The 11,473-nt window shown below is 40.7% G+C and overlaps 1 protein-coding gene across 1 annotated transcript in view; it reads right to left on the bottom strand.

Annotated features, from left to right (window-relative positions):
* Positions 1-1,030: 1,030 nt before the first annotated feature.
* LOC139728947 (homeobox protein engrailed-like) overlaps positions 1,031-11,473 on the bottom strand; it is a 72,224-nt gene continuing 61,781 nt past the window's right edge. The window contains exon 2 of the mRNA XM_071639876.1: positions 1,031-1,419. Coding sequence (XP_071495977.1) covers positions 1,031-1,419 — 389 coding nt within the window. The remainder of the gene's footprint in view (positions 1,420-11,473) is intronic.

Raw genomic sequence — 11,473 nt, 5'->3', positions numbered from 1 at the left:
ATCAATCTCTATGAAACAGGCCCCTATAGATAGATTGTGTGTCTAGATGATAGATATATAGATAGCTGATATAAAGAAAGATAGATGGACTGACAGACAGACAAAATTATGGATAAGGGGTTGGGGAAGAGGTGGGAGAGAGATGGAGAGAGCAATCCAGTTTTATCAACGCATCTCTGGACTAAGAGAGAGAGGGAGAGAGGGGGTGTGTATCTAGGGAAACGCGCGCCATGTTTACATCTGGTCCATATACAGTGCTATTCCTCCCGGCTTTGGATCAATTAAAGCGCCGGAATAATAAATTTGTAACGGAAAGGCATTCACATTTCCTGCTAATTACATCGCCTGAGATGGCAGAGATCGGGCAGCCACACGTGGGAATAATATACCATAGAGCCCTGATTACCGTCAGCTCACCTTGGATGTTGCAAAAAAAAAAAGAAGAAAGAAATATCAATGTGTCGGCAGTTATTGAGTGCGTTTACATCAAAACTAAATAAAAGGAACGAAAGAAAAGAGACTAGACTGGAGAGAATGCGAAGCAACTTTTCTTCTCTCCCCCCCCCCTTTTTTTTTTTGTCAGAATCGCCCTGACCTAGATGAAGGTTTCACTGGAAACCATAACTATTTTGAGCAGCGTGAAGGAATCATTGAAGGAAGGCATGAAAAAAGTTCATACTCCGGCTACTTGTAAGTTCAATCCAACCTGAGTTATGTTTGCGTCAGTCTGATACCAAGATGGGTAGTATGAACGCTTACAATACGTGCGAAAGGTACAGACATACATTTATATTATGATATATATAATATAAAACAAGATTAACCTGAACCTTGCAATCAAAGTCATTTAATGATACCCATTTGTCGACGTCGGAGGGGGAAAAAGAGGGCGTGGGGGAATGTGTGTCTCTTTTTCCATCGTGATTAGCTGATCTTGGGCGCGCATACTTTCTGTCAGTGCCTCTTTATGTATCGTAAGTATTTTGTAGCAAGCAATGGGAGAGATATCAAAAGATCCAAAATCCTCTCGTCAATGCGTCAGCGACTCTCCGTCCGAGTCGCTCGTGTAGTCCGACCTACTGCAATCGCCGTTAGCGACCTGATCCTTCGAAAGCGTATTGCACCCTTCGAGTGCCACCGTGGAGTGGTTGTAGAGTCCCTGCGCCATGAGCTTCAGCGCCAGATCGTTTTTCACTCCGCTCGCCTTCTTGATCTTCGCGCGCTTGTTCTGAAACCAGATCTTGATCTGGGACTCGCTCAGGCTTAGTTCTTTGGCCAGATGGCGGCGGCGCTGTTCCGTCAGGTAGTTGCTCTGCTGAAATTCCTGCTTGAGCCTCTGCAGCTGCGAGGCGCTGAACGCCGTGCGAGGGCGCTTCTCGTCTTTCTTCTCCTGTCGCTTGACCTTCCTCGTCCGAGGACCTGCAACGAGGGGAGACAAGATTTAAAGAGATGGATGAAAGAGATGACGAAAGTTCAAAGTTCAAAGTTCAAATTTATTCTCATTTCCATCAAATAAACAGAGAAATAATCATATACAATGTATAAGTAGAACATATTAGTAATAATTGCAAAAACGTAAAATAACAAAATACATGTGAAAATAAGTAACAAAATGAAGAAAACATAATTGCATTGTTTTTTTTTTAAATATATACATATGCATAGTACACATTGAATAAGGATGAGAATGGAAATAGAGGGTCCCACTTAAAAGCGAAGCTTGTACCATATGGGGCCCTAGGAAAATACATAAGAAAACGAATAATGAATTATTATTATATTCTTGTTGTCATTGTTCTCTCTGCATCAAAATATGGAACGGATGTGGACGTGTCTTCCTTTCACAAGACATCCAGATGAAGTTGAAGACAAATCAACGAAAATAAACAAAGTGAGATCATACAAAGTCATAAGACAACGCTCTCGACAGTATGCGACTCCAGGACACAAAACAAAGAAAATAACATCAATAATTATGCACTAATGCGTGCCGCCGAATGCCAACAGTGTAAACCACCTCTTCTGCGATTATAATAATCATGTATGAATATTTTGTAATGATACGTGCAATGGGCAGGAAAGGAAGTCAGAGATTCAAGAGACAAGAGCATTGTTCGCTCTACATCGGTGTTGCGCGGGTCTCTGCTTTGTTAAGATCCGTGTCTTTAAAAACAAAGAAGAAAAAATCATGCAAAAGCATTTATATTATGTATATGAAAACAAGAATTTACGATTTTTCAACAAGACTTGATGTACTCATATACACTCTCACAAACATATATATATATATATATATATATATATATATATATATATATATATGTGTGTGTGTACAGTCGAGTGAGAGGTAAGAAAAAATTAAGACAAGAGAAAACTACTGTGTACATTGATTGTTCAAAGATATTGCCAATATTCTGAAATGTGAGATGCAAACAAACAAACAAAACTAGGAATAACAAGCCACAAGACAACGCAATTTGCTTTTTTCGTATATATGGATTTTTGAACACCAGTAACCCGAAACTAAATGTTGAGAACGAATACGACTCAGCTTAAGTAACCAAAAAAAAAAAAGAGTAACGTGTTTTTATTCATAAATGAATAATTGATGTAAATGTTATGCATGTCTCAGTAATCAGATAATGTATGTAGATCATAAATCGCATTTAGATCTCATCTCGTTCTATTTTGGTAGGTGTGCAGAGTCATCTCGACCCGTAAACTTCTCATCTTCCCGCCAAAACATGGAGTTTGCAGTGAGCATAATCATTGCGTTGGTTTTTTTTTAAGAAAAAAAAAATGACGTCTCTGAACGATGATCATACAAAATTCCCACATTTAAACTGACGAAAAAAAAATGCAGAAGATGAAGAAGAAGTTGATGATGATGACGAAGAAGAAGGAGAAGAAGAAGAAGAAGAAGAAGAAGATGATGAAGAAGAAGAAGAAGGAGAAGAAGAAGAAGAAGAAGAAGAAGAAGACCAAGGAAAAGAAGAAAGGCAAGACAAAAGACTTCTTTGGACCGTTCCATACAACTGCATGCTTTCATCTTCCCTTCTAAGTCACTTGTGAAGCAGTTAATCTCAAATGCCTCTCATTTATGTCATCATTTTAAGACTGAGTATATAGAAGCAAAAAAAAAAATGTAACAACTTTTCTGTTATAAGAAAGAAACACAATGACTAGACATTTGCATTGCGTATATGTATGCATGTATAAAGGCCGACATCGACACAATTGTGTGCGTGTGTGTGTATGTGTGTGTTTGTGTGTGTCTGTATGTCTGTTGACATTTAGGACTTTTTTTTCATCATCCGGCTACAGACTGGTCTTGCGTCGATTAATCTCCGTGTATTCTTATTTATGAACACGACAAAGCAATCGAACCGATGTTCTCTCCAAAGACTCCCCCCTCCACCCCAATCAAAAGAGGAACAAATGAATAAAAGCTTAGATATAGATATTCCCACTGCCCACAAGTACTTGATTGGCATGATGGGCAAAGACATATTAGGTATCAGATTCTCGTAGCCGACGGGTTAAATCTCTGGTAATACATAGGCCATTAGTGGGGGTTTCATGTTTTCCCCATGCTGTGTTTTTAACACGATTCACCCATCCATCTTGTTTAACCCCTTCATCCCCCCCCCCCCTCCTCTTCGGCAATACAAATTATATTACCATAATATTGTTATGAGTACATGGTGGATCAATATCTTTCATTCAGCCAAATTTCTTGTCAGCTCACCCACACAACAAACATTAGCAAGGATACACTCCGTGTCACTTCTGTTTTGATATACTGCTTGATCGCATTCTGTTCTTTTTCTTCTTCGTCTTTTTTATTATCATTCAGTCGTGTCAGGTTTGAATTGATACCAATTGATGTGTGGAGCAGTTCTTGTGCCAGATTTCTTTTGAGAGGAGGCACATGATCCCGTATTCAAGCCACACGATGATGATGCTCCGCTCTGTCAGAGATTGGCAAATGCATTCGCATTTCCAATCACGATCCCGGCTTGTCTCGTTTACTTGATGACTTCTATTTCACTAAGTCGGCCCCAGTAATGTAATAATCAACCCTTTGAGGTTATTTGCGAATTATGACAAATGGACCTTGAGTTACTAGTCTCTTGAGAGCTAGGACTCTCGTTGCTGTTGTTGTTGTTGTTTTTTCTGCTCCTGACGTGCAACAAACACCCCCTACTCACTTGCGCTCTCGAAAGGGTTCATTATGCTAAACATCCTGAACATTAATCCTTCTCGCTTGATGCGCGCAGTGTTTAAACTTTTCATTATTCATGTGGCACGCGTGTGTGACGAGAAAGGGTAAACCGGAATATAAGATGTCGTCAAGCCCGACTGACCAAGTCGCGGATGGCGAGGATAATGACAAGGGTGAGAAATGCATGTTCCCCAAGCTCGAGAGAGGCTGCGGTGATTTTCTCCAAGTCCCTTGGCGTCGGAAGCGAGAAGGCGGCGCTGGGAAGGCCATCCTTCCGCTATTCTTAGTGCGGCCGCGCATCCGAAATGGAGCTCGGGGATGGTTTAATGAGGCGAAGCGGCGCGCGCGCTCCCCAACTTCACACCTCCGCGCGACTACAGATTGGCCACTTTACCGTCGTCGTTAGGGCCCGCCTAGGCTCGCCCGGCCAGGCACGTGCTGCAGATCATCGGATCCCAGCCCGGTGCTTTAGCACGGCAGCTCTCGGTCACGATCCAAGTCCAATGACGGGGGAGTGAGTCTATAATTACGCCGAGCGCCAATCTCGACACGTAAATGATATCTTTGTGATTGCGATATTGAGACGTCGTTGCCAATACGAAAATCATTTGAAAGTCATTACAAGAGCTTATCCGTGTGTCTGAGCGGCAATCACCTTTCGCTGCAGCCCGATTCCCCCGGGGGAGTTATTCATCTGATAGATAATGACCGAGAGGAGACATCATCCTCAGAAATGAATTCAATTCTCAGCCTTTGCCTAGTTAACCCCCCCCCCCCCCCATCACCACCACTGGAGACAGTTAATGTATTAGCCAAACTTTCCTCTCTCTCTCTTCTTCATTTTTTTCTTTCCATACAATGATTGTGTGACCCGCCTGTGTTCTTTCTCTGTCTTTGCCTTTCTCTCTCCCTCTCTATTCTTTCTCTCTCACTGTTCAGCGCATGAACCTACATTAATACACACACAGATAGAAATAACTCATTTACAGGCACAGAGAGGCATAGGCCCTATTCTACACACACACACACACACACACACACACACATATCAGCATTCTATAAATGACTGTTTTACTACATGAAAAAAAAGTATCACAAAAATACATATGCATGTTTCATCAAAACCGTCCCTTTCCCCCTCATTCACCTTGATGATGTTATCGGTAATTAGTGTCTAAATATGAACGAAAAAAATAGAATAAATATGTAAGTACGTATTATCTATCAACTTCAGCAGTAGAAGAAGAATTATAGGAACATAAATATAGCAAATATAGCAAAGTCATTTTATTTTCAAAAAAATGTAGCAAATGTTTCTCTAAAGAAAGATAATTTATGCTAAATAAGGCTGAATGCATTCCTAGCTATCCTGCGACAGTTCATTTTGAGAGATCACTACCAGTGGTCTAACTCTTTGGGGGGTCATTAAGTAGCCCGCGTCTGGAAAGATATGCTGCAACGAGAGGGTAATTACAATTTTCAATCCACTGGGTGGCTCAGACTTACTTGCTAGCAAAGTCATTATCATAAAGAATGCCTTTTCTAATGTCCAGCTTTAAGTGTCATTTTCTTTTATGGATAAAAGACGCAACATTTTAATAGATCACACACCCCTCGGAGTCTTTCGAAGTCTTTTTCTCTTAGTTACTTTAGAATCTTTAGAATCCAGCTTAATTTCTTTCTTTTTTTCTGCATGTTTCAGTATGGTCGTTATAAGCGTCCCGTTTTGATTTTTTATTTTGTTGACGATTTGATATCATTCTATCATATCATTGATAGAGAAGATTGTCTCACGTTCACACATTTGATAGAAACAATAAAAAAATGTTTCCAATGATAGCGCTTCAACAGCAGGAGGGGGTCGGTGGAACTCTCCAACCCCCACGTACAATACACGCAAACCGCGGAATATGATGGGACACTTTGCGTAATCACAGCTCGTCCATTAGAAATAAATCATACCCACCACATCGAGCTAGCGAAAAATCTAATAATTCATTATCTCTTCTTCCTTATTGGAACCCCTCTCCTGTCCGCATCATATCGCCCCGAGGGCCAGTCCATAATTTCTCAATCATTTACAGCTATATTCTGGATTGCAGATGCCACGATATTGGGGAAAAAAAACCAAACACACACACACACACACACACACACACACACAAAACACAAACAAACAAACAAAGAAGCGGAATAAGACTGTAAGTTCGTGTCATTTTGAGCGTACCTCACATTGATTTGAGTTATCGTCCATTTCTTTATCCTTGTTCTTTTAGCGTCAGGAATCAGGAAAATGTTTTCACTATAAGGAAAATATTTCCGCAAGTCGTTCATTGCACGAGTCTGCGCACGCGTCCAAGTAGCGTGCGCAATATGTAAATAGACATCATACGATAATTATGGCCAGAACTCTTTATTCCGTTTAAACAAGAGCTGATTAAGCATGATAGCCCGACTGTGCTGGATATGGAAGGTGTCATAATTAAGAGTTGAGAAATGAGACGTCTTCTTAAGACACTTATCGTCGACTGAAACGGTGGAAACGCAGAACAATACGGTAGTTTCGTATCAATGTCTGACTTTCCTTTGCCGAGAACTATGATTATCTCCCATGGGTTCAATTCCCCCCCCCCCCCTTAAAAAAAAAGTCGTCTTAACTCACTGTTCTGAGAGGAGAATGTATATGGAGGTGACCATTGAGGAGTGTCATTTGTTTACTTGTCGCTATATTTCAAGTAAACACGGCTATCATCGTCACCTAAGCATGATGCGTCCCATCTCGACGGGGGAAAAATACCCACAAATAAATCAGAGAGCCACCGCATTAACGCATTTCTGGGGAACGGGATCGTCGGCAGGGAAGAGCGGCGATGCGTATCCGTTGCGCATCGAGTTTCATCCGCGCGCGTGCGTGCAGGCCACACGCTATCTCGTCCGACGATGTCGTCGCGCGCCCAGACACGAGGCACCGCCGGCTATTACCAAACGGACCAAGAGTTCGAGCGAACAAAGACCGTCGGTTCGTTGTTTACCAGGCTGCCACGACAAAGAAAATGCCAAAAATTAAGGGAGCAGACGTTTATGGTATTTTTACATGCATTAACGATGGGAGAGGCAATGAGTTAAGCAGATTAAAGCTCCTCTTTCCAGTTTCCAGCGTGTCAGATGACAGGCATAAACACCGATAATAATTTGAAAGTTGCTTCCTTATCTTTATACCGCTCGTTAGCCATATGATTGCGGGCCCACTGAGTGCAATCATTCCTTGTTTCATTTTTATCATTTTGTGTTTATTTATTTCCTTCATATGCATTCATCTATTTCTTTTTTTTTTTTAACATTGCAATGATTGATACACATAGCTGGAAGGTCCTATCCACCTTTGCCCGTCACTGATATAGGGCAAAACCAGATCATCTGCGGGGTTCGGAATGCTTATCATCATAATTATATTTACCTTCACAATATTGGCTCTTGAGAGTTAAGGAAGGAAGGAAATACATTAGGGGGGCAGGCAAACAAACAGAAATATTAAAGAAATTATGAATGAAATTGGATGAAACTTTGAAATAGAAGAACAAAACTTTTGGAAAATGAAATTGTTTCAAATATGGTGTCATTCATTGAACTAAAGAACGGACTAATATCTTTTGCCCTTTATGTCACAGTTCTCAGATTTCTGCTTATATCGACAACAATTATCTCTGAATCTCATTTCCTCTCTCATCTGTATTTTCTGCATTATATACATATCAATACTTGATATATATATATATGATCAGACGTGTTTTCATGTCTGTTTCAGAAACGGGTTTGATTAAGATCTTTTGTCACACCATGGGCACTGATGAAGTGTGACCTTGCCTTTCAGTATTTGAGAGCTATGCTCCGTTTTTAAGATCTTCAAGATCTAGGATTTATTATTATTTTTTACGGCGTTCTTCTTCTACTGATTCGTTTACCTATATATATATATATATATATATATATATATATATATATATATATATATATTATCTCAGAGAGTCGAATTAATTTGTTTGTACATAGTGCAGCTTGAAAAACAGAATAGTGAAAATTTTCTTTTCACTCATAATTAAAAATGATTTGAAAGCTTCATTGACAATATGAGTAATTGATAGCGACTCGGAGTTAGCGACTCGATTATGTCAAGAAACCTACAACTCTCCACATTCCCAGGTCAATGTGATATCGAAGGAGAGTTAAATAATAAATAAGGAATTACAAAAAAATGGCAAAGTATCACTCATCGTCACCATCATTAATATGAATTTATTCAATAGTGATTCAAGGTAACAAAAAAGATAAATTGTGCTCCTTTTCTATGAGAAATCTAACAGTCATTCGATATCAAAACAACAAGAACAAACAAAAACGCAAGAACAAAAACGTAACCCTTTCGTAAACGAAATATCAATACGAAATTCGTTTTGTTTGTACCACATGGAAGGCGAAATTTGTGGGATCGGTTTTCGTAATGTTAAACTCCCTTATAATTCTCGACGTAAGTGCTACTGCGGTTCTAAATCCGAAACTCTGCTTGCGGCGGTGAATCAGTGAGAGATTTTGATTTGTTTCGACACGTTTTCGTCTCATTTTTCTCCCCCTGTCTGCTTGAGGACATGTATTCATTTTTCTCTGAGTGTGTGTGTGTGTGTGTGTGTGTGTGTGTGTGTGTAGGCTTGTCCGTAGTCGGTGCAACGAGGCAGACAGATCAAGAGCGAGAGAGCGAACGGGCCGTCGACGCGCGCTCAGCCGAGTGTATCGGCGGGGACAGGCGAAGATAACACGCCCGCACTCAGCGTCCGGCGCGTTTTGAGACATTTCGCGAGAATAAACGTCCATCTGTCTCCTGCGTTGTTTCCATCCATAGTAATGCTCATTTTTGCCCATGGATACGATACGCAACAACGCTGGCGTAGGATGAAAAGAAAAACAAAACAACTTTAAAGCGTACCTTTAATTTGAGAGTTTTTCTTTTTCCCCAAGGAAACCACCATCCGCTGTCAGAAAGTAAATGATGTGATAATGCGAAAATCTAGACTCCAAGAGAATTCTGGATGAAAAAAGTGTCCATTCTATTTCTGTCATCGATTGAATTATTTCTACAATGATTCTATGTAAGAAGATATGCCTAGATAAATTTCAAGAACAAACTGGCCCCTTGTTGTGGGGCTCGTCTCAACATCCTCCCATTTGTGAATATACAGTGCATCATCGTGCATTTGAACTGAACAAACATGAGACAACGTGACTGTTCAGGACACGGTACAAGATGGCTCTCTTGATTTGAATATTCAAAGGGTTCTGCGTACACTGTCGTCGAATTGAATAGATCTATATCTATTTTGTGATCGCTTATAAGCGGTTAAGCAAGTGCGAGTACTTGATCAATGATACATGTTATACTCCTACATAACGAAACATGGGACGGTTTTGGTTATCTTATAATTTATAGATATGCTTATAGCATATGTGGGCTTGTGTTTACTAGTGCGTGCTTGTGTGTATATCTATGTTTGCGTTTCATTACACAATAGGTGCAGAGAGCTGCAACATTTTATTTCTGATGTTGCATTCACCATTTCATCATTTCGGTTAGTAGAATCTAAGCGTTCATTACTGGTATCTTTTCTTTTATTCGCAAGGATGTGAAACCTAGAAGTTAAAGGTGCATAATCCCGGTAGTTTAGAGGGCGCTGTTGATGATACTGCCGATCACCGTTAGCATTAATACGAAGATTACCGAAGTTGAGCTGTCGTCAAGAGTAAAGTGCGTAGGTGCTGCTAAGTAACGTTGCCTTCGTTGTGTTCTCTGCGCATCGCGCAGTCTGTAGTAATGCCAGGGTGCGTGCATAAAATAATATGTGCTTCTTATTATGACATCACAAAAGAAGTTTGCTAAAGCTGTCATCCCCACTCAGCCGAATCATGAGCCGAACTGTGATCGGACCACTGACTTCAGTGAATCGGATTTCTTCGGACTCGGGGAAGTGGGCCACAGCGTAAGCGCTAAAGAGGAGTCGATAGCGTAGGTCTCTATAGGAAACTTGCGCCGCGCGCCCGCGTACGCATTTGACTTAAACACCGGGACCATGCACCTTTAAGCTTATCGTTCCCCTCCCCCCCCCCCCGTTTTTAGTTGGTTTCTCACCTTTCACGCTGTTGTTTCTGTTTGTTATTTTGCCTTTATCTAGTCATCACTTAGTCAATAAAGTCATTAGATCCAAATTTAAAAGCAAGCAAGAAAAGTCAGAGATAACCTGGTACTTTGGAGAAGTCCTATATTGCAAACCTGGAATCAATATAGTATATTCTAAACTTGTTCAAGTGTCTTGGTTATTCCTCAGTACAGCAAAATGCTAATCTTATATACTTGAAGGTTATACGTACATCTGATAGGTGAATAACTTACCTCTGCTATATCTAAAATGTACAGAGAAATTCACGAAATTACCCTTTTTTTCTGTAGGTGATATTTCACAGATGTTGGAACATAAATCTAAGTTTTCGTTTCTTTGTATTGCTCTCCAATTTCGTTTAGTTACATCAGACCACATCATTGTTTACGTATATCTGTACATACACGTGTACATACACACACACATACATACTGTACATACACGCACACATGCACACATACAAACATACATACAGCCTAGCTTTGACAAAGGTGTCTTGTCCATCTGACTGCGCATATCTAATAAGATATTCACACCTCAGTCATGTCTATAAAGCGTTATCCAGTTTCCCCTTATATGTGTGTGCGTTTTCTCTCCGCGCGGAAGCGAAATAATGCATACCAGTACTGGGAAACTTCCGCAATAGCAGAGTGCAGAAAACAGTGTAAGGCTCGCTTTGCTTTCCACCACCATCACCACCACCAACTCCGTGGTAACGGGATGCCCTCCGACGCAAAAATAAGGCCTAAATCCAATGGAGACTGGATCTTTTTTGATTGGGAATATTAAGAGAAAATAAACAGCGAGAACGATGACTGTTTGGATACGGATCGTGGCGATGGGGGAGCGTCGGAAAACAGCGTAGTCCGAAGCGGACGTAAGAGCGTCTGGATCGCTCGGGGTTACGAAGAGGAAGAGAGAAGGAGAGAGGTAGAGGGGGAAAGAAAAAGAAAAACAGAAGAAGAAGAGGATAAAATAAATGGCCGGCTGGCAGAATGTGGAGTGTGAACAGACAAACCTATTTTCTCCGACTTTCATCCGATCG

This window comes from Diadema antillarum, unplaced genomic scaffold (assembly GCF_040938485.1).
Source record: "Diadema antillarum isolate AM-2024a unplaced genomic scaffold, OU_Dant_1.0 seq00000205_RagTag, whole genome shotgun sequence".
Taxonomy (NCBI): domain Eukaryota; kingdom Metazoa; phylum Echinodermata; class Echinoidea; order Diadematoida; family Diadematidae; genus Diadema; species Diadema antillarum.
This window is presented reverse-complemented; position numbering and strand designations above follow the sequence as displayed.